General features: G+C 48.1%; 2 protein-coding genes across 6 annotated transcripts in view; both read left to right on the top strand.

The window, feature by feature from the left end:
* The window catches only part of SPTLC2 (serine palmitoyltransferase long chain base subunit 2), a 74,928-nt gene extending 63,040 nt beyond the window's left edge, over positions 1–11,888 (top strand). Inside the window, exons 11-13 of one of the 3 annotated variants that reach the window (XR_013951471.1) lie at positions 1,119–1,248; positions 5,656–6,513; positions 9,013–11,888. Coding sequence is in view for 1 of the 3 variants with exons in the window: in XM_080592795.1 (XP_080448921.1) it covers positions 1,119–1,248; positions 5,656–5,775 (250 nt within the window). In the remaining 2 variants the exon portion in view is untranslated. Of the gene's footprint in view, positions 1–1,118; positions 1,249–5,655 lie in introns of all 3 variants that reach the window. The other 2 variants (XR_013951472.1, XM_080592795.1) reach the window with 2 other exon arrangements.
* Positions 11,889–12,043: 155 nt separating this feature from the next.
* ISM2 (isthmin 2) overlaps positions 12,044–23,123 on the top strand; it is an 18,765-nt gene continuing 7,685 nt past the window's right edge. For 2 of the 3 annotated variants that reach the window (XM_080592797.1, XM_080592796.1), the window contains exon 1: positions 12,044–13,423. In XM_080592797.1, coding sequence (XP_080448923.1) covers positions 13,286–13,423 — 138 coding nt within the window. In that variant the 5' untranslated portion in view covers positions 12,044–13,285. Of the gene's footprint in view, positions 13,424–13,466; positions 14,181–23,123 lie in introns of those variants that run through there. The other variant, XM_080592798.1, reaches the window with a different exon arrangement.

Below are 23,123 nucleotides of genomic sequence, written 5' to 3'. Positions count from 1 at the left end.
ATCTTTACGGGTGCTGTGGAGCCTGCAGTATGTGCTGTCCAGCACATAGTACGTACTGTGTCTACCTTCCAGCTGTTCTACTAATCAGTGCAATCTTTTCCCTGGAAATGTTCATGAAAATGTTTGCTAGCTGAGCATTTGGGCAAGTAGCTTAGTTAAAAATAGGCAAGAGCACAGAGCTCTGATAGTTGGCCATTGGGGTCTACATTGGGTCTACCTCATCGTTTCTTTCTCTCTTGAAGTCTTTTTCAAATTTGAGAGTACTAACTGGATACAAAATAAAGTATACCAGAATATACTTATAAATAAGAAAAATTGTTGCAGCAGAAGGCAGAAAATGTTAAAAAAAAAAAAAAGTAAAAGTGCATTCTTGTTGTAAATATTCATAAATCTTAGTTCATTGCTACTTCTAAAGACAAGAAGGTCAGTTTAAAAGGGCTGAATCATTTCCTGTGGCCTCTAGAAACACCGACAATTGCACTGCCATTAAGGAAAGAATCTAGATACTCATTCCTCTCATCGCATACGTCACAGCCACTAACTTCTTTAATCATTGTAGTCATTAGTTTTGTGAAGGTATTCTGTGACTGTTGATCGAGATTTTTGCACCTTCCTTAAAAACGTTTGGTATTATATTAGATGACCTTAACTTATGGTGGCAATTTGAATGTTCCCATGAAAAGCACTTAAAAAGTCATACATTCTGTGACTCCATAATGTACCTGAATTTAATTTAATTGGTAGAAACAAACCATTTAGAAATAGCAGTATCATCTGCAACAGGGGTGAATTCCTTGTGTAGTCAAACTTCTGAGCCTAAGTCTCGGTTTCCTATCAGAAATATTTTCAAGTTTAGGTTACAAATCCATTTGGAAACAGCCTGCTAAAAGACCAGCCCCTGCCACGTATGGTCATCCCTGGCTTACCACCCGGGGATTGAAGTAGAGGGCCTTGCGACTGGACATTCTACCTCCGCAAGAAAGCACCAGAAGCTCTGAGTTTCAATGTTCCTGGCTTGTTTAATAAAGGCCAGTATGGGTTAACATACTGAGACCTTTATGCTGACATTCTATCTCCTCCGGTATCATTCTGACAATTTTCCTTGTTCTTTCTGGTAGTGCATTTGGGCGTGAGATGCTAAAGCGGAACATTGGTGTTGTGGTTGTAGGCTTCCCTGCAACCCCAATCATCGAGTCCAGAGCCAGATTCTGTTTGTCTGCAGCTCATACCAAAGAGATGCTCGATACGGTAAGTGTCTCATCTTGTCTTCCTCTTGCTTATGCCTTCTATAAACAGAGATAACAATTGTGGGGTTTTTTTTGTAGACTGGTTTGATGTTTGGTATGCAAATTAGTTGAACCTAATGTTCAAAGCCTTGTGTAGTAGAGCTGGCAATGACACTATTTCTTTCCTTTCCCCAACAAAGCAGAATGGCTGCCTTCAGTAAATTTCAGAAACTTTTTGCCATTTCAAGTATGCAAGAGGGACAGTCTTGTTCCCTTGAGACACTGCTTTTTCCCTTCTCTAGAGGCTCTGCCTTCAGTTCTTGGGCTTGTGAAACTGAATCTTTTAAAAGAAAGGAAATCTGCTGCTTCTGATACTAGACACAAGTTGATTAAAAAAAAAATGCCTAAGGTCCCACAGAACATCCGTATTATTTTCAAGAGCAACTGCAAACCCCTTCATGTGGCTTACCAGTGAGCACATTCATTCCAAACATTACTATTCCAGTTCTTGTTTATGGCTTCAGAGCATTGTATCATAAATGATCCTCTCCTGAATGAGGCTGTGCCATGTGCAATGCCTTGCTGGCTCCTGCCCACACTAGACATGTTCCAGCAGGAGCCGCAACCCTCTTAAAGGAGGTCTATATTTCAATTAGGAGATGCTACTTTAAAAATTAAGGATGAGAGTTACTCTCTGACTAATTTAATTGACAGGGGATTTATGAATAAACCTGACTATCCTCCATACATTTTGAATATGGTAACTACATTCATTTTTGAGTCTTCTAAATAAGATAGACATATACATAGTCTGTCCTAGGCTCAGTCAGAGTTCTCCATTGTGATTTTTCCAGTTCTGCTGTTCTCTGACTCAGAGCCTAAGTTAGTCTGAGTCACAACCTTGAATTTAAGGAGGGTAGACTTTGCACTTTACAGAGGTTGCATGGAATAATCACATAGGATACGGTGCTGAAAAGAGGAGAGGGTGAGGAGAACTGGTTGATTTTCCTCCCCCACCACTCCTCCAAGTGATTATCTCCAGGCTGTAGAATGTTCTATCCTGACATGCACGAAAGCAAAAGCAGTGGGAGTTCTGCATGGATGAACAAAACGACAAAACTGAAACATGAAATGAAAGCATATAAGAGGTGCAAGCAGGACCCGAAAGGAATACAGAGACGTTGTCCTCAGCATGCAAAGATGAGGTCAGGAAAGCCAAAGCCCACTTGGAGCTGAATGTGTTCAAGTACATGAAATACAGCAAGAAGGGCTTTTTTAGGGATATTTGTAGCAAAAGGGAGACTAAGGGAAACGTGGGGCTGCTGCTGAATGGCATAGGAACCTAGTGACAAAGTACATGGAAAAAGTCAAGTTACATGCTACCTTTATTGCCTTAGTCCTTACTGATAAGGCTTGCATTGAAGAATCTGAAGGCCCATGAGGTCAGTGAGAAATCTTTGAAAGTATTTTCAAATATATTATGGACAAGAAGGTGGCTGGGAATAGTCATGATGGAATTATCAAGGGGAAATCATACCCAGTGTCCAAGTATGATCAGGCACTAACATTTTGTAGCATGAACAGCGAGTAGGAGCTGTAATATAAACAGACTTTTACCAACAAGTCAAAAAAGGTTTCAGACTGTTCATCCTTCGCTGCCACAGAACTTCTTGCTGTCAGCTAGTCTTTGTCTTCTCTGTTAGCAACTAGCTGGAGTCTTAATCTTAACAAGCTGTTTTCACAGAATGTTTACAAGTACTATACTTGCTCTTTTCCAAAAACAATCTGCAACTTTTATTAGCCTGCTTAGGAAAAGAGTTTTTTGTTTTTAATCAATCTACTTACAAGTCTTTCAACTTTACAGAAAATATTTAAAGTTTTGTGCATTTACCTCTGAAGACTCATTTCTGCAGTACCCGTGTAGGTGCTAAATGCAGTAAACCAAAAGAAATACTTGTTTAATATATTAGGGCTTGTCTGCCTAAGAAAATTAATCAAGGACAAAATGAGGTGTGAATTTTGAAGTGAATGAAGAAATCTTGATTTAATTCAGTATGTGGAGGCTTTGTTCCAAGTTGGCATAAACCACTTCAAAGTTCAAAACAACTGAATGCTCTGAACCCAGAACACTGGCAAGGGGAGTTAATAAGGAGCAAGTCTTTGTGTCGGTGACTTTGTGTTGTGTTTTTCTTGTGTTGTAGTGAAAGGGAGTTGATTTCAGGCAGCTAGTAATTAAGGCAGCATCAGATCTGATCCCTCTGCTGAACTGTGGCAACAATATCCAAGAGGAAAAAAAATGAAATGAGTACAAGTGGGAAGAGCTGGCAGAGAGCTTCTACAAGTCCGAGACAGGAGAACTGGGTAGCCCATCCACGTGTGCATGGATGCTAACTAGTGCTATTACCGTGGCATTTTTTCTAAACAAAATTAATCCAGGTTTGGACTATGGGGAAGAGAAGCTTGTCTTGTTAAATGCTGATATTTGTAATGCTTCCTTGTTCTTATTAAATAAACCCACATGATGGGGGAACAGTTCTCAGTTACAATTTTAACTGTTTTATGTAAATAAAACTTCCTTGCCTGAAAATATTTGGCTCAGGATCAGAGTGAAGTCCCTCATAACCTGCATCCCTGTGGGCTGGTGCTTTCTTTTCAGTGATGAAAAATATATTACACTCTCCTGAAGTCAGAGTTCACCAATGCCATTTCCTTTGTACTTTTTGGTAGTCACATGGACCTTTTTGTTTTAAATTAATAAAATCCTAAATCTGTGTTCAAGAATAACAGTTAACAGGCTCTTTCAACAGAAATTCAACCTTAAATTGTTTCCATATGGGGTCTTTACTTTAAGCTCTGGCAAACTGTGCCCATGCTCTTGGAGTTTTGTTGTGCTTTTTTTTTTTTTTAACTGAGGTCCAACTTCTGGGCTTGTCATTCCCCCAGATTTTAGAGTGGAGAAGTTCTTGCTGCCAGATATAACAAGCATGAGGGGCCATTGTTTAAAGAAACAAAAACTTGGACTGTTCATCCAGGAAGGAAAAGCATGTGGGGATATTAACCCCCGTCTGCCAACTATTCTCAGGAGACAGGCATCTGACCCAAAACATGTTAAAATTAGAGCATTACTGTTGAATCAGTGGCATTCTAAAGGAATGTTGAATGTACCGATCTGAACACATTTAAAATTCAAGGGAGTGCAGAATGCCAACGTTTGAGTTCAAAAATCACACTGAACTTGAAAGTCATCTTCTGCAACATCTTTGCCACTTGCCAGGTGTAGGATAATTAGCATCACATACTGTTAGAAATTCATCTGCAGCAATTGACTTATTTTTGGACATTGTTCCAGGAATGATCTGTAGAGAAATAAATCAAAGCTTAGAGTTTGACTTTTAACAAATCCTGTTGTGAGACTCTCTTATCAAAGAGATTGCACGATTAAATGAATATTGACTTTCCTTATTATGCTTGCAGATGCTTGATCTCTGGTAAACTTCATATGATTTGCATGCGTTTCATATGGTGAAAGGTTTTGTTAGCTCACTAGCAGTGTTCTGGGCCATCAGTTGCTGAGGTGGTGTCTTTGTGGCAACAGTCCAGGAGGGTTGCTTTCCAGGGAGTTAAAAATAATAAAAAAAAAATATGCTTGGGGTCCTACCTTGAATGACTTCTCCTTGGCAAAAAAAAAAATCTCCCATACAATATTATGTATGATGTAGAGCTTGCATCTCTAGATGCATATGAGCAACTCAAATTAGTCAAATGCAGATATAACAAATACATCAACAGAAGCTGTTAGCATAATATCGCAGGCTGCTTTTCACTGCCTTGTAGTTTAAAAACAATAGTATTTCAGGCACAGTATATTAGCATGCACAATGATTTCATATTGAATGATGCAAAAAGAGGAGTCAAACCTCCAGGTACATTTTTTCTGATTCAGCTTTATTAACCCCTTAGGAAGGGAGTCTTATTCGTAGGTTTGTGCCTGGTGTGCTCCACCAATAAGCACACAGTTGGAATCCACACAAAAGTCTTTTAATTAAATAATTAATTGCTGGGACTTGGGACTACAGGAGGAACACTGTTCCCAGCTGACCTGTCTATGAATAGGCATGGCTTTATTTTGGCTGACAGTGAAGTTTGGGGTAATATTGATGGGTTTTATGTTCTTGCCTTGGAGTTGGAGTAGTCAAGTAGGTAGGTGTAAGGTCACTCTCAGTTAAATGACCAGTGCTGCTCACTTGGTCTAGAGGCTTCCAAATACAAAAATAAAAAACAAATCCTGCACACCTCCAAACCTACAGACTTACAGCCTGGTGAAATCCTACTTTGCTGTCAGTGGTCTGTTGGCATGCAAAAATGAAGATGTGCTGATAGCTTTCTTGCATCTGTTTCCTCTGCTGATATACTGTGGTCTCTTTCTCAGGCTTTAAAAGAAATCAGTGAAGTTGGGGACCTTTTGCAACTGAAATATTCCCGTCACCGTTTGGTACCTCTCTTGGACCGGCCATTTGATGAGACTACATATGAAGAAACAGAAGACTGAGCTCCCTCCATGTGCCTTGGTGGGAGGGACACACCCTGTGGGACACTGGCACACAGCCCGCAGAGTCTGTGAACAACACACTTATGACTGCTTAGCATAAAAGACATTTCCTCACAATACTGAAGTGGCCACATCAGCTCTAAATGGCATTTTGTAAATAGGGAGAGGAGAAAAAAAAAAAAGCTTTGATTCCTGTGTCTTCAGGGTCTGGCCCTAGAGGTGCTTGGCTTTATTTTTTCATGTTGCTTTTTTTATTTATTTGTCTCAATAAGTTCACAGCAACCCGAGTTGGCTGTGGCTGATCAGCTCAGACTTTGTATGCACCATTAGCCTCCCAAATGCTGGCTGAGATGTTGTGAGCATGTGTGATGCTGGCATGGCAGCATTTCCAGTGTCACTGCTAGATGTCTGACCTTCCCAGTAAGGAGTGAGCCAACCTGTCTGTTCATTGGAAACTCCCTAGAGAAACTGTTGATTGCTAACTTTGGCGTATTTGACAAGATGGATAATCAACCAAAGCTTTTTCCTTTTGCAGTTACTTGTGTTTAAAACTTGAATTTAGCTTTTTTTAAAATAAATGTGTTGCTGACATGTCACTGACAGGACCATTGTTCCAAACATTATTTAGTTCTGTAAGCCACAGGCAGAAAGACTTCGGGGACTCTAGCCTCTTTTCCTTCCCAGTATGGATATCAGATTGTCTCCTGGTTTTGACAGTAATTGTCCTCTTGATATAGGGTAAGTGATGGAGAGATTTTTGTGTTAGTTATTTTTAAAATGGGATGATTTGTCTTCCTTCTGACATACTTCTGTTTTTTTAAAAAAAATGTTCTTTGTGTGTATTGCTTTCTCATCTTCAGATTATTTTTTCTTTTGCTTTAGAACTATTAAAAAACCACGAACAAGTATATCTGGTAGCTGATAGGTTCTAGAAGGGTGCTTTTGGACTTAAGTAAACCATAGCAAGCCTTGTGCTTCCTGTTAAGACCAGAACCTCTGAACAAGCAGGCCTGTACAATGGATGGCTATTAGGGAGCCGCTTATTTCATGCAGATCTGTGAAAGAATGATTGCTGCCCTTTGCCATACTGAACTACTTTTCTTGTCACGTATGAGATGTTCTTCTTTGTCCTTGTTGTCCAAGGCTCTTATGCAATGAGTATAGACAGCTTGTATCTTGTATGTTATGTTTCAATTAGCCAACAAAGTCTCCTAATTGGCAGCTGTATGTCTATATAGGCCTTCCCCAAACAGAAACTGTCCTCACAACTGCGTTTGGTTTGAGGTCTTTCTTTTTCCATTTCTGTTACTGTGAGATCAAATTAATATTCACTGAGCCAGTTGCTGTTTGGAATCTTTATTTTTCAAGTTCCACGCTGTCTTACTCTGATCAAAGTTTAAAATAGACACCTTTCCTTTAGTGCACCTTAGAGGTGGTCTGCTCTGCAGCTTGAATTCTCTCAGTGAACAGAACAGATCATTGAAGAGATACCAAAAAAATTACAACAGGAGCCAGTTGCAGTATAGTTCTTGGTGTGTTTTTGTTTCCCTGGACTTGTAGGTTATTTGCAAAAATAGTAATGCTTTAACATTGTGTCAGTTGGGTTTGGGCCAGCTCTTGAGTTTGGGTTAGCATAATGCCCTTTGCAGGTGACAGTGGAGTTTCTTAAACAGATTCTTCATCTTAAAGCTAGAGCAGAATGCAGCTTAAAGCAATTTGGTGCTGCTATATATATATACACACACATATATTTACTTATATATTAATAAATTATAAATAAATATATAAGTTCTTTTATGTTCACTCTTTGGCTAATGGGGAAGGAGCTTTTTGGTCACTGGAACCAAGCGGAACCAAGCAGTTCTGCAAATACATCTAGTGAATTAAAGCAGAATTGGTTTCTATTTTATATAATATCTATCTTCACATCTTTACAGATCTTACTACATTTTAATGTAATGGCACTACGAAACACTGTTTCAGTTTTTCACCATTGCATTTCAGAAGTTTAATTACTTTAGAAGAACTAAAACTGACTGTTTTCAAACTAGGCCTGGGTAAGTGTTTCTGTCTTAGTCCCCTAAGTTGTTTGCTAGCCTTTTGGAGCGCAGTGTGTACACAGTCCAAGAAGTTCGTAACCTGCATGTGCAGCCTTGATGGCTATGGAGTAATCTCATTTGTTCAGCCACAGAGTGAGTAAACTGCACTTACATAAGCTTACTTTATCAGTTCGACCTTTCTCACCTGCATTCTGCCCAGGACTAGCTCTAACATTCCAGCAGGTGACCTGCTTTCTGACTTTGAGAAGTTTTACCTCAAAGAACTATTCTTTTTTTCTTTCTTGATTGTAGCAGGGAACAAGAGGACGTTGGTTGACTCGATCATGAAACAGTTTAAGAGCTGACAAAACCAACCAACTCAAAGGCATAGGCATGGGTCAGCGGAGAGCTATTTTGAGCCTTCCCAGATGTACAGCGTGCTGGTACCCACTGCATAGTCAGTCAGTTTGAAACTTGTGATGTGTTAAGTCAGAGATGGGTTATCACAGATTCTACAAGTCTCTAGTCTTAGTCTTGTCTCTGGGATTCAGTTTTAGGGCAGCTTATTTTTAGAAGGGAGGACAAAAGGCTGGATAAATATCAATAAATCAGATAACTCCTGTGTAATGCTTCTGGAACTGTCAGTGTTCTAAAATTATCCGTCTCCATACTGGGATTCCGTTTGTACTTGTTGAAAGGAGATTGTGCTCATGCTAAACTTTGGCTCTTTAGTATCTTATTGCTGTGTTATGCTGTCTGCGTGACTTTGAATTCTGGGTTGCAAAGACATTTCAGAAATCGTTCAGGCAGTTAGTAGCATTTGCAAACTGCTTGGTTACATTTCAGCACTCCTATATCCTTTCTGAGAAGCAACATTTCCCCATACACACCCAAGGAGGTCTCTTATTTGGGGGAACCTGTTCTGCCACGGTCTGGTACCTGTTGAAACTACTTCTGAAAATTAAGCAGTCTAACATTTAGCACTTTCATGTTCAGTGAATTGTTAACTTAAAAGCCAGGAAAATCTTTTCACACCTACTGAAAAACTCCGCTCCCACAACCTAAGAAGCAAACCACTACTGGTTTGGTGCTAGGCAAGCCTACAGCATGTGTGCTGTCACGGTTACGTGTAGGGTGGATTGCTGATTTGATATTATGTACTGACCCAAAATCTGTCTCCTTTTTGTCCTGGCAGTAGAAGTGAATGAAAGAACCAATCTTGAGACATCACAAAGGAAGAAAAGCTGCTTAAGAAATAGACTTCAGTCCCTGCCAACTTCTCTGAGACATTGTAATTGAAAATGACTCCTGGTATTTCTTAAGAGATGCAAAATTCAAAAGAAAATGAAGGCTGCTTTTGAACAAAGGATTTTTGCCCTGTACTGTACATTGGCTAAACTTGCTTGTAAATATACAATAGTTATCTTCCCAGTACCGCTCTGAAGACCTTAGCAAGCAAGATTTTCACTCTGTTGAGCTGAGTGAAGGGTTCAGAAACAACATAGTTTTCAAGGCTGATGGCCATATTCTTTTAAGAAAGTAGAGAATCTCCTATTATCCAGCGAAGAGTAAGAGATCTGCTTCTTGTTAGAATCTGGCCTTGCCAAGTAGGAGACCTTTGCCTTAAGGAGCCGGATTCATAATTTCTCTTTAGTTCTTTGGAAGAGAGGAAAACCAAGTTTTTTTATTGTTTGTTGTTTGTTTGTTTGCTTGTTTTGTAATGAAGTGTTTGTTTTTGTTTCTACAGAAAACACAAACTCTTGTATAGTATCTGTGTATATGGTGTATTTAATTCTGTTCAGTTTCTATATTTTTTTTCCTTCTAAGTAGCATCCTTAGAGAGTTGTTCTGGTTCTTGGATTATTGGTGTAGCATGCTTCTGCTTTAGGCAAAGACTCAGGAGTGAACCAACCAAACATCTTACCATGATGAAGTCATTCAGGGAAGGAATTGCTTCATCATTCCTCTCTTGATGTTTCCTCTGAGAGTGCAGAAGTGGTACCCAGTGTCAGAGCTGCACCTTCGCACAGAGCAGGAAAGGGGAGTGTTCCAGTGAAATCAGTGATCTGGCCCTGTGCTGTGTGGATGAAGGAAATCTGACTTCCTGATACAGCAGAGATGGAGGAATGGGGCAGTCAGTCACCAGTTACTCTCAGCTGTACAGGGATCTTCCATGTGTACTGGAACAAGGATCCTTAAGATAGGAATGCAACTTTCAGTGGCCAGAGGGACACTTCTCTAAAACTTCTCCACACCAAGTAAACGTTTCCTTCTGTGCAAATTTTCACTTCTTTACCTCTGAAAAATATTCAGCTTACAGCAGTGTTCTCATGCAGAAGCCGTATTATCTATTCAGACAGATGATAGGAAAGGTTGGAGGAAAGCCGTGAGCATGAGATGCCCATTTCATCTAAGAGTCATCTAAGAGAAATCTAGCATTATTGTATCTGGAGTGCTGTGCATAAGCTCCCTCAATTCATCACGGAATGAAACTTGTGGAGATTTACCCCAGTGTAAAATGCTCTGTCTGAAACCCTACGGCTTGTGCTCGCTCTGTGGAAGAGCCAAGCGTGCTGGGATCTGTGTGGGTTGCACCTTCTGTACGGAGAGCTGAGGTGCCTGCGGTCTGTTCTGCTCTAACCCTAGTGAAGCACAGAACGGTCTGCGAATGCCCGGGATTGACCCCTCATCAGGTGAATTGTTGGCTTCAGCTCTGGAGCTGGCACCCAAGTGGTATCGGACCACCATTTGGGGAAAAACACCGGTCATACGGCCTGTGTAACTTGAACATGGTTTCAGAAAGAAAGCAAAACAACAAAAAACAACTCAGATGTCATTGTGATGGCTTGTATTCCTGTAAACATTCCCGGTCTTGCAAGTTGTTTACCTGTGAAAGACTTGGATGTGAATTTAAAGCACAGACAAAGTGTTTGTGTGACGAGGTACTGTGCATTATCTTTGAAGAGAAGTGTTTAGTGCAGGCATTGGAGCTGTTGTGTTTACATCCCCGAAAGGGGCTGGGTGAAGGAGGTGAGTGTGGTGTGTGTCGAAGGCCTTAAACTGTGACTCTTGGTATGAAGAACTGAAATTAAAACTGACCTTGAAGAATGCAGTGGATTTTAGCCCACGGAAGAATACTCTGTGCTCTTAGTTAAGCAATACGTACTGCTGTTTTCTTGGGGAGGGAGGGAGAGGTTCGACTCTATTTGTGTTTGAGCCTGGCGAGCAGCTGTTTAAGGAGCAGGAGAGGTGTCTGTATGTGAAGGCCAAAAATAGTGCGGTTCTGCACTGATGTTCCTATGTAGCAAACATTGGTAACTGGTCCCTGGGCTGCTGAAAGCAGAATTACTGAGAGGGTCAGGGACTTCAAAAGCAGTGGCAGCTAGCAAATTAATTTTCTCAATGTTAGGTGAACAGGTCTCACTTGAATACGCCAGGGGTTGGTGCAGTTCCAGAAATACCCTTGGCTAAGTGAAATGTGCACCAAAACATCTGGACGTTGTAAAGCATTAACTTTTTTTTGCCAAATCTCATGCTGTCCAGACAGTATTTCTGCTACCCCCTAACGGTATATTAAGCTAAATGCATCTCCAGCCTTCCGCTACTGACTTCAGGACAGTTTGAGAGAGATGAGAGTAACATTGGAGCCTGAGGCTTTAGGTTAGCAGTCCCAAAGCCAATGGTGGCCCACATTTCCACAAGCCCTGGGCAGAATTACCAAGTCACAGCACTTAGTCTTGAATTGCACTGTATTCCTATGCCTCTGTGTTGCTATAATGTACATAATATATTGGATTTTTTTGTAGATAAGACATTTTAGATAAAATTTTTAAATGGGCTCCCCCCAAAATATTTTATGCCAGATGTCTAATTTTTTTTACACTTGGGATTAACATGAAGTTGGATGCTCTATGGGCAGGGAAAAGATAAAACAGATGGTACATTGGCTTTAAAAAGGTAACAATGCATGTAAAGAAAAAAAAACCACTGGAGAAAAAAAAAAAACCTGCTTGGGGAAAAAAATCCATTCAAATATATTCTATGTTCTGCATAATAAAGAATTTAAAAATAAAAGTTCTGTTGTGATTTTTCTTAAAGCTGTACCAATGGGGCTGAGAAAAGCTATAGCCTGTTTGAGAGCTCAGATAGATCAGTGTCCCTCTCTGTCCTGGGACTCCCAAGTCAGGAACCCTTGTAGGTGAGATGCATGCTTGGCTATTTCTTATCGTATTTCTTATCACTCTCTGGTACAGCATGGCCTGGGATGCTGCTGTGGAGAGGTGGGTCTGCAGGGATGACTGATCCGGGCGTACACCACCCGGGGAGCTCTGTAAGCTGCCTGCTGCCCTTGGGTGCTGTTGGAGGGGATTCCCTCTGCCAGTGCGTACAGTGGCTGTCAGACTTATCAGCTGTCGTGCTGCTAATGAAATGTTTGAAAGGGCTCCTTGATCCATCTTGCATGGGACGCTTGACCTCACATCTGTCTTGCGGTCTGGGGCTTGTTTTAAACACTTCCTTCCATTTGTCTCGGCCCCAAGTTTGCACGAACCAGATGTCGGCGCTGGAGAAGTTTGGGGTCCTGCTTTGGGCTGTGGGTGCGGGCAGGGCCCCGGGTGCCGTGTGGGGCTGTGCTCGTGTCCCCTCCCCAAGGTTTTTTCCCTCCTCGCGGTGCCTTTCCCCGGAGGGCTGCTGCCAGCCTGGGCCCCCAGAACGCAGCCCCCCGACCCTTCTGTGGGGCCGGGACCGACGCTGGGAGCTCCGGGCAGCGCCCGAAGCCTCCTTTCGCCAGCCCCGGGGCGCGCAGAGCCGCGGTGCCGCCCGGCCGGGCCCTGCCCGGGGGAGGCTGCGGGAGGCCCGGGCCTGCCCCGGCCGCTTCCCGCCCCTCCGGGCGCCGCTCCCGTCCCGCCTCAGGGGGCCGGACCGGGGTCCCCCCGGTGCCGCGGGGGGGCCGAGCCGGGGGGAGCGGAACAAAGAGCCCCGGGCCCGGCCCGGCCCGGCGGGGGGGCAGAGGCTGGCGGCGGCCCCGGCCACGCAGCCCCCGGGAGGAGCGGAGGGGAGCGAGGGGGCGGTCTGGCACCGCCGGCAGCCCCTCGAGCGGGGCCGGGGCCGGCGGCGGCCCCGGGGAGTGACTCCGGTGGGGGAGGAGGAAAGGCAATGAGATTGCCGGCGGGATTAGCACGGGGGGTGGGGAGGCGAAGCCCTCTCCTCCCCCCGGCCCCCCCGCCCGCACACGCTCGCGGGGCGCTGCAGTTATCCCGCAGCATCAGTGGCACCGGCAGGCAAGCCCGAAACGTGCTCGGCCAGCGGCGGGAGGGAGCGGGCCCCGGCCCCTGCCCCACCGGCGGGACCTTGTGCTTTTCTGGGGGTTATCTTCTGCCTTTTGCCCCCTTCCCGCGAAGGGACGGCCTCGGCGGCGGCCGGCCGTGCCCGGCGGGGTGCGTGCCGAGCCGAGCCGTGCCGAGCCGGGCGGGATGCCGCTGGTCAGAGGGAAAGTGGTGCTGCTCCTCGGCTTTGTCTTCCTGACAACCCTCCTGGCCGCCGTCAGGGGGCTGCCCGTGAGGAGGCAGCGCGGCAGCAGCCCGAGGGAGAGGAGCTCCAAGCTGGCCGAGGTGAGGCGGCGGCGCCGGGGGGGGTCGGGGGGGTCCCTCCGGGCTCTCACCTGGGCTCGCCGCGGGGCACAGCCCGCTCCCGGCCGCACGGGGCCGCGGGAGGGGAGCCCGGGGCTGACGGGGCTCGCGGCTTGCCGGGGCTCGGAGCCGCTCTGCGGGAATAAGAGGCGGCGGAGCTCAGCCGGGCCGGGCCCGGGGCAGGTCCCGCCGCCATCCCGCTGCCCCCTCGGTCCCCCCAGGCCGGCCGCCCCGCCAGAGCCCGGGGTGGTTGGGGCGAGCCGCACCGTCCTGGCGCCCTTCTCTGGAAAGCTCGGGAGGCAGGGCTGTGCTCGAAATGCCCCCTTAGGAATGCTACCGCTGGAAGGGGTGAAAGGGCTGGCTGGGAGAAGTGGCGCTCGCTGTATGGCTAAGTGAGAGCGGCTCGGCCCTTGCCGGTGATGCGCAGAGGTGCGCGGAGCTGCAGGTTTGGTCTGCAGCGCAGTGCTGGGGACGTACCCTGCTGCATTGAACCACGGTGCTGATCCCCGGGGAGCGACGCTGGCAGCTCCCGCCGGGCGCACGGCGGTCCTGACAGCATGGCACGAAAGCAACAAGTGCGAAAACGCATCTGCGGCACGGGGAGCCAGACGGCGAGCAGGAGGGGGCACGGGCTGCATCCTGCCGAGTGCCGCCAGCTGAGCCTGCTGTGGTCCCGACCGGCGTGGGGACCGAGCAGATGCACGCAGGACCGCTGGGGATGTTGCATGCCGTAGCACTGGTAAGGACACGTCGGTGCTTCTTGTGAAACTTCAAGCTTTAGTGTAGACTCCGGTTCACTCACCAGGGAAATGCCAGGCTGAACGTGCTCAGGCTGTTTGGCTGCAGAGAGTAGGGGTGTACGTGTGAAATCTAAAAAATGATCGTGGCCACGTTGCACAAGGGGCCACGAGCAAAGGGCAGGGACAACCAGCACGTTACGGAGTTGTGCAGGTCCCCGCGGCAGGGCTGCCTCAGGCTGGTGTTTATCTGACATCTGCAGCAGCGTGGAAAGTGGGGAGAGTTGCTCTCAGTACCAGTTTGTAAATGGTTCTGAATGGGGAGCGTTGTGCGGCCGGCCAAAGATCACATCGGTACGTACACAGCAGAGCCTCTGTCCCTGGGACCTGCGCTTCCTGCAGAAATACAAACATCAAACGAGTTCGTAGGCGCAGGCTGGAGGGCGGCGGCTCAGCCGAGGAACAAGGAGGACGAGGAGAGGGAGGACTCCTCCCAGGGTCTGTCACTGCTCCGTTCCTCCTCATGCCATGCACCCCTTGCACCCCTCCGGGCTCGGGGCATTTGGCTCACGCAGTGGGCAGAAAGCAGTAGGCATCGTCGCATGCATTGGCCACGTTTTGGGAGGAAATCCTCTGTTTCTGGTGCATGTGGGGACAAATTTGGAGTAGCCAAGTGGGCAGCACAAGCGCAGCAGTATGGTGGTTAGAAAAAAAGCCGGAGTGATTTTGGGTCATATGCACAGATGGTTCATGTTGCAAAGCTGATAGGTCCTGTCTCTATGGCAGCAGGGCAACCACATCTGGAGTATTGGTTACATTATGGGTAATGCCCTGCAGATGTGGGCAGAGTGAAGGGGGCCTGGGGAAGCAAAGAAGTGACGGCGCAGAGCAGATAGACGATCAAAATAATTAAACAATTACCTAACATTGACTTACTCTAATTTAGCATCTTTATTTAAAGCAAAAAATTTTCCTCTGTTTAAACTGTAATGGGATTTTTTTATAAGCTGTACTGAGCCTCGCAGTTGCCCTTCTATACTAAAACAATTGAGAAAAATTAAAAACATTAAGATTATCAACTTTTTGAGTTAGAAAGTAAGTCTTCTAATTGCTGGAAGGATGGAGGGGAAGCATGCTTTGTCTGTGGGTGGATGGCCTTGTGGCTATGTCCCAAAGTCCTGTACTTCGGTAAGGATCTGCCACTTCCAGCCTTTACAAAAGGACCAAGCACTTGCATTTGCATTTCCTCTGCTGTGATACTGTGCAGAAAAGCTTTGCCCTAATTACCCGAGTCCAGCGCAAGCAACAGATGTAGAAAAGTATTTTTTATTTCTTCAGTCTCTTTGGCGGTTGAAAAGACAGCTGAAAGTTGAATACTTTCTCCCCAAACTATGACTGAAAATCTAACGAGAGAAGACATCTATTAATTGTGAGGCTTCTTGACTGCGTTTCAGAAGGTTACAGGGGCTCCAAAGAAGCAGACAAGTGTACAGCAGGGCTTTCAGAAGTACTTTTGCAGGCCAGATGCGTCCCTCACTGACTTGGACAGAAGTGCAGCAGGTCCAGGCAGTGACACAGGCCAGCGGCTCTTCAGAGCAGGATAACAGTGCTTGGAAAAGCTTGTGTCCCCTGTGTGACAAGGGACAGCTCTTCACATTGCTTAATGCTTTGTTTATTTATGAAGTCAGGGGGTTTAAATGCAAAATATGTTTTGATAAACTCCCTGGATTTCAAAATATTGGCTTTCAGCATTGCTAATAGATGTTTGGCTTCTTTCTGATGATACAAACCAGTTTTCGTGCTCTTCCAGTAAATACAAAATAAGTGATGCTCTAGCACACTAGAAAGGCAAGCACTGGAAGGGATTAAAACTGCATTCAGATACACCCACTTAAATAGCTGTGCACAGAAATACCGGTAACAGTGACAGCAGCGGTGCTGGTGCTGGTAGCGAGCGTCCCAGCAGTGAACCGTGCCGCGGTGCCAAACCTGGCTCTGCTGGGCTCGCCGGGGGCTGCCAGCTGTCCCCCATGCTGCTGGGGGGCTGCAAGGTGGAAATCCAGGCCAGGGCTTGCTGTTGGGGTTCCGCTGGTCTGAGGCTGCAAGCCGGCTGCCCGGATAAGAGGTAAGGGACGGCAACAAAAGAAACGCCAGGCTTTGCGTGAGGGCTGCGTTTGGCCGCAGCACCTGGCGGGACTGGCGCCTGGCCCGTGAGAATTAAGGAAGGGAGAACAGCACTTATTGTTCACCGGTCGCACGGGCAGTGAGAGTGGCAAAGGGAAATAAAGTTTAAAAAACCAAGTGCCAGGGGTGCTGGGGGAGGCTGTGGGGGGCTGCTGGGCCGGGGAGCCCCCGGGCCGTGCGGTGCGGCTGGGTCAGTAGCAGAGTCGCTCTGCCTGCGGATGTGCTTTTTACCTTTTCATTTCTTCAGCAATTAAGCGTTCTTGTCCCTGGCTTTGTCCTTGGCGGAGGTCGGATTTGCGGGTACAAAACGTGCACTGAAGCATCCTTCCGCTCTGAAAGGGCCTCTTTGTGCGCGGGGAGGTACTTTACCCTTTGTAGCAAATTTCCTTTTGAGAAGTGCCAAATTATCTTAGTCAACACAGTTGAAAACCCTGCCGCCCTGGGGCTGAGTCAGGAGCGCAAACAATGGGGAGCGGGTGTAGGGAAGCTGCTCGACGAGGGGGCTCCTTCCCCTTTCACCGCACACATGGGTCTGCTGCGGTCCCATTGTGGCAATCAAAGGGGCTCCTGTAAAAGGCACATGTAAGGGAAGGGATTAGGCAGAAATCGCTCCGCAGGGCATTGCCCGGCCCTCTGGCTTCCCAGCTGGAGGGAGCAGCCGTTCCCAGTCAGCCAGGCACCCCTTGGGAAGCACTCCCCTTTCTTTTGCTCCCAGTCAGCAGTGGCCAAAAGCTCCCCAGCACCTGAAACCGGGGCTGAGCACCAGCCAGGATAGGGGAAGGGTGTCGGGCTCTTGCAGACCTTCTCCTTAAAGACAGATAAGGTGGGAGACTGTGCCTCAGCCACGGCCCCTTCAAGCCCAGCTGCAAACAGAAGCGAGGCAACGTGGTGCGTGTGCCAGGGAGTAACAGCTCCTGTGCTCGTGTCAGTGTCTTGGGCAGGGAGTGGGAAACAGAGCCTTCTGCTTCCCATGATATCGATAAATATTCTTCCACTGAGGATAATTCCCAGGCCAGACACCCGGACACTTCCCGTAGGGAAGCCTGCAGGCATGACAGCAAGGTGCACCATGCCGCTCGGTCCTCCTGAGCACGCATCAGACACAGCCTCAGTTCTCATTGAAAATGCTGGAGCTCATGGCCAAGAAGCAGGGAAGAGATGGCAGCAGTGATTCTGTGTAAAACTGTTTCTGTTTCAGACAGAAGCTTGTAAAAATGCAAGGACTTTTTTATTAATAGAACATTTTTTGCAGGGAACCTTCATTAAGCTATCGGATGCTTTGACATGGCCAGCCGTAACCATCAGGCTGCACGGTGTTTCAGAGCTGCTCAGTTTTTGTGCCTTCCCTGTGCGTTGGGACTCCTGGGGCTCATTTGGGAAGCTGTTTGGGGCTTATCTGAGAAGCTGTTCGGTACTTAAGAGATGAAGATGCCAAGAGGACAGTGACCCACCTGCCTGGGAGTCCCAGGTGGCTTTGGTGTGAAGGGCACTGGCTGTGGATTGCTTTAGTCTCCAGGGGAAGGGCATAGCTTCAAAGGGAACAAAATGCAGTAAATTCCTCCTGGTTATTGCCACCTTCTGCTGGTCTCCGGCACCACTGGATGGACACGAGGCCAGGACCCAGCTGCACGCAGCCTGGCCACTGTGGTAGGGTTGTCTCACTGGGGAATAGAAGCTGCTGGCTGGCCCGGTCTGGGCTGCAAACACGTCCCAAGCCGGGGCAGCCTTCATCGCATGACGAAGGGCATAATGCGATCCTGGCAGGGGGACGCTGCCCTACAGGTGCTCCTCCATCCCACCCCGTGGCAGTGCACACTTCGGGACAAGCGCCAGTGGGTTCGGGGAAGAAGCAGGGTGATGGCTGGGGTCTCCCCCTTGCAGCGGGTGGCTGGCTTTGAGCTGGTTCCTCCAATTTCTCTCTTTGGGAAAAAGAAACCCAGGCAGCTTGGCAGGAACCATGGCACGTTGGCTGGGGGGAGGGAGGGAGCGGGGGCACTGGCTTCGCTGCGTTTGGGGGGTTTTGGTTTCACGGCTTTGCCCGGGCTGCGGTGGTGGCGGAGGCAGCAGCTGGAGCAGTTGGAGGGCTGCGGTGTGCAGGCTGACAAATGTATATCATTAGCTGGAACAAGTTAATGGTTACTGGAGCACATGGGTTTTAGAGCTGGAACAAGTTAACGGCAACTCAGTCAGATGCATTAAGAGCTTACGCATATTACAGCTCAACTATGTTAACAAAAAACATGTGCCCGAGCAAGGGGCTTTGCCTGAGAGCACCAGAGGCTGTGTCTGTCCCCCTCTCTGCCTGGTCTCCATGGGGACCCTGGTCCCACACCCAGCGCCGCACTGCGTTGCAGCAGCTCCGGCCCTTGGGCACCGTGTCCCGGAGCGAGGAAAGCCAGGTGCCGTGCTGGGGCACCTCAGCAGTGCCGACTAGACGTCCTGCAATGCGGCGTGGTTTGTTTGCATCCCTCCTGAGATTCCCTCAGGAGAAGCTGAGCTGTGGTAGCTTTTAGGGGGACCTTCCTCAGGGGCATCCCTGAGTATGCCACAGGAGCTGAAAAGCCACCGGGCTCCTACTTGCCTTCTTCATGTCACGAGAGGCCTGGGAAATTGGCTGAGGCCACCGTGGGCACGTTTCAGGTCCAGGTGCCCGCAGAAGAGCCTGCTGCAAGGGTCCGGGCTGTGCGGCTGTGGACGTGTGGTGAGGAGCGCTGAGGGCACCCTGCCCGCCCTGATCTGGGCCTTGCACACAACCACGCTGTGTCCCTGCTCCTCGCAGTGCTGCGTGCTGTTGGTTCTCCATGCTGTGGTGTCTTCCACGCCGGGGCTGGCTGTGCCTCCGAGACAGCACGGTCCCAGAGCTTGGAAAGAGTTTTGAGATTGCAGCTGTTGCAATCGCGAAAATAACTGAGAGACACGAGGAAGCCTTTGATGCTGCCTCCTGCAGCTCCCTGCTCGGGACGATTGGGTTGCGGCCATTTAGAAGAGAGTGTTTCCTCATGATCTGAAGTATTTTGACAACTGCGTGAAAACTATAATCGTGGGGGCGTAACAATGATCCGCACAGCCCACAGTTTGCTGCCAGCTCCTACTGGCCTGTCATAAACAGGATCTGCCCACAGCAGAACGGTAACCAAGTGGCTTATCTATTCCACAAGCACTTGCAGAGCTCTCCCGAAAGGTGACGGGAGCTGCTTGTGTCTTTATTTAAAAAATACAAACGAAACAAAAACAAACAAAAAAGAAAGAACTTGTGTGAGTTGGTGGATGAGTGAGGGGAGCAGCAGGGAGATGCCGGTCCTGTGCTTTACCTGCACCGCAGCCCTTTGCTGGCAGCGGTGTCTGTCACCTGGGGCAGAAGAGGAGGAGCTGGAGGTGTCCACCGCCTTACGTTGCAGAGGCGGAGTGGCACACTGAATTTGTTCCTGTTGATGACCCCACTGTTAAATGTTAGACTTTTCCTTTATTTTAAGGAGATTTATTATTTAAATAATTAAGGAGATTTATTATTTAAATAATTCCTTTATTTTAAGGAGACCTAACAGTGTTACTAGTTAGTACTGTAATAACCTCCCCTTTCACCCACTCCGGCCAGCAAAAGCTGTTCTGAGCCTTTCTACAGATGCCCTGACTGAAGCCTGGGAGCTGCTCCAGCCGGGATGGGCTTCCCTCTGAATCCATCAGCCTGCACCCCTGTGCACACTAGGAAGACACTTGTGTAGACTCAGCTCTGTTCAGGAAATGATAAATACTTCTGGTTGGGTTCTTGTTTCAGTAAAGCCATTCAAAAGAAACAATACAAGCAGTAATGATTAAGCAAGAAAAAACCACATTCCTTATAATTATAGCCCACAGTGCAACACCAGCCTTTAGCAAATATGTCATTTTCTTCACTGCAGTGTTAACGAGCCCAAAGCACAACCTGGACATTGCCTCCGATTTGACTCCCATGTGCACAGGTTTCAAGCTAAACGAGTTTATGTTCCTGCTAATTGGCTCAGGATAGATGTGGGTGGAAGCGATGCACAGGCTGCGGCGATGCTTCGCTCCCCAGAGAGCTGACTCACGCGTGCTTGGCTTGGGCTTAGCCCTGTAACGAAGAGTGGCTCTGCTCGGCGATGTGTGGAGCTGCAAAGAGCGCTGCCAGTGGGTTAACGTGCTGAGCGCTGGCAGCTTTCAGTGCCTACAGAGATGCTGAAGAACACGTGGCGAGAACAAGTGGCGGCGATTATTGGTGGCAGCAAAGTTGTGTCCCTGGTTGTCATAGGACAGCCCAGCACAGGGACTGATCTGGTGATGCTTTCAGGTTTTAAAGTGCTGTAGGGTCTGAGATCTCACATCTCTAATCATTTTTATGTCAGAGCTGCGGTGTGTGAATGTCATTCTTGTGGTTTCTTAACACAGGCTTAGTTCAGAGTCTCAGAGAAGTTTATAGCCAAGTTGCATATTTTAAGAAGACCAGAGGAAATAATCAGATCTCCAAGTTCCTTCCACAGCACAGATGCTGTACATATGTGTTGAGATCGTACCTTGTGTTGGACTGTCTCCACAAGAGATATTGCCACTTTCCTTGTTAGCTTGTTCCTGTGGTTAGTCACCTACAGTGCTAAAAGCATGGTCCTTATTTTTCAGTTGAATTTGTCTGGCTTTGACTCACAAATGTTGGTTCCTATTATGCGTTTCTGTTCTAGATTAAAGAGTCCCTGGTGCCTGATGGATTATTTCCTTAAAGAACCAGGAAATCAAGTCATCGCTTTATCTTTTTAACCTGACAAACAAATTGAATTGGACAAGTCTTTCACTGGAAAAATCTCTCCATCCCTTGGAATGGTTTTGCAGCTATTCTCTTTGTCATCTTCAGATTTCCAAGCAACTTTAATAGAGGTGTTCAGACTAGAAATGGGAAAATATCAGCCTTTAGTCTCCGTAGAAAAGATGCGTGGCCTTGCCCTATACCTTTTCCATACACCTCTTTACCCCTTTCATGTACAAAACAGGCCTGGCACCGGGTGAATTGCTGGTGAGTTCCTTCCACTTCCTAACATCTTTGTTGAGTTTGTGCCCTGAAGTGTTTAGGTGGTCCTACATGCGGGAGAGCCTGGACTACTTGGGAAGGGCTCCAGGCAACGTGCTCTCTGCTTCTGGTGTGTGGTGGCAAATGTGCTTTCCTGGCGGTGGAAGGAGAGGGGAGCTGCTGAACGTGCAGTGGTTTACTGATGGCCAGGTTTGGCCCAGAGAGGAGATGCTGTGTGTGACCTCATGCACACAAACCCCATGCAAAGCCTCGACAGAGCCTTAAGATCACTTTCACTCCAGACAGGCAAGCTCTTATTTTTTGTGAGCTAATGCACCATAATAGCTCAGCTCCAGGCCTGACAGCCTTATCCAGCTGTTGCTTGGGCAGGGCTGAGGAGAGGGTGGGTGTCGTGGGGGGCTGCAACCCTCGAGGACAGCTGCCCGTGGCCCTTATAGGAACCCCGCAGTGGCACGGGGATGATGCACCCACGCAGCAGGGTGGAGGCGCACTGGGCTGCACAGGACCTGGCTAAAATCCACAGCTTGATCAGCTAGGGCAGAGACCTCGGTCAGGAGGGACATCTTCTGATGTAGGGCCAAGTTTTAACCCAGCAAAGCCTCAGAGCGATGCACGTGTTGGGATGAGGGAAAGGTTGGATACACGGTGCAGTGACTGTCACCGAAGGAGTTACTCCCGTGACACCCTGCACCGCAGAGCCCGCGCGGGTGGTGGCAGCCCTTCAGCGGCTGTGGGGCCGGGAAGCTCTTTGTGGAGGAGCTGGAGGCAGGCACGGGGGCTGCTGGAAGCGAAATGGAGAACAAATTGCTCCTTGCCAGAGGTGCAGCTCGGTGGGGGTCACCCATGGGGGCCACCAAGAGTGGACACCCGCAGGGGCCTTTGTGCCCCCAAAGGATCTGAGAGCAAAGAGAGCTCTGCCCGCCCGGTAACGCTCTCACAGCCAGTTCCCCTGTGGCAGTTTTACATTTTCCCTGTGGGAACAGCACTCTGAATTTCTTGAGCTTGTTTGGGCGTAAAATCTGAATTAGGCACTGAGGGTAAGTTTAGAGACTTGGAGTCTGTTCCTGGCTCGGTCACTGTGACGTCCTTGGGTGAGCTCAGATCTCATTGCTAGAGGAGACCTCAGTTTCCATGTGTATTGAATTTGGGTCATCTGTGAAATGAACTTACCCAGCCCCATTAAGCTCATTGCAAACTACGCACCGGTGTCTGTTGGCTGAGTGTGCTGTTGGCCGTGCTTGCACAGGGGCTGCGTTAGGCACACGCAGCTGGGAGCAAGCCCAGTGCCAGCGAGCAGTGTCCTGTGGCCCGTGCTCACCGAGCACACCCAGGACATGGCCAGCTGTCCCCCTGTGTCCCTGGAAGGGCCTGCATCGGGATGCTTCTCTCCCTGAGGAGGCACAGCTCTGTGCTGCGGCCAGGAGCAGCACGGGGAAGGTTTGGGGTGTCCTACCGCAGTGTGCCTCACTGTAGGGTGACGGGAGGGCCTGACACAAGAGGAGAGATGGCAAGGAGCTGGGGCGGAGCCAAGTATCCTTCCCATGAGTTGCTCCCCAAAAACACATGGACAGGAGGGCAGAGGGCTCTGTCTCTGCCCCATTTGCCTTGCACCCTGCGGTGCTGGATGAGAGGAGGGAGCCTCGAAGGCTCCTCCCGGGCGGGTGGCACAACCTCCCTGCTTCCCGCAGCCCTCTCTCCTCAGGGCCCATCTGGTGAAGTCTGTCAC

This window comes from Anser brachyrhynchus (assembly GCF_964034855.1).
Source record: "Anser brachyrhynchus genome assembly, chromosome: 5".
In the NCBI taxonomy this organism is placed as follows: Eukaryota; Metazoa; Chordata; class Aves; order Anseriformes; family Anatidae; genus Anser; species Anser brachyrhynchus.
Note: the sequence above shows the minus strand (reverse complement) of the source record. Positions and strands in the feature narration are given on the sequence as shown.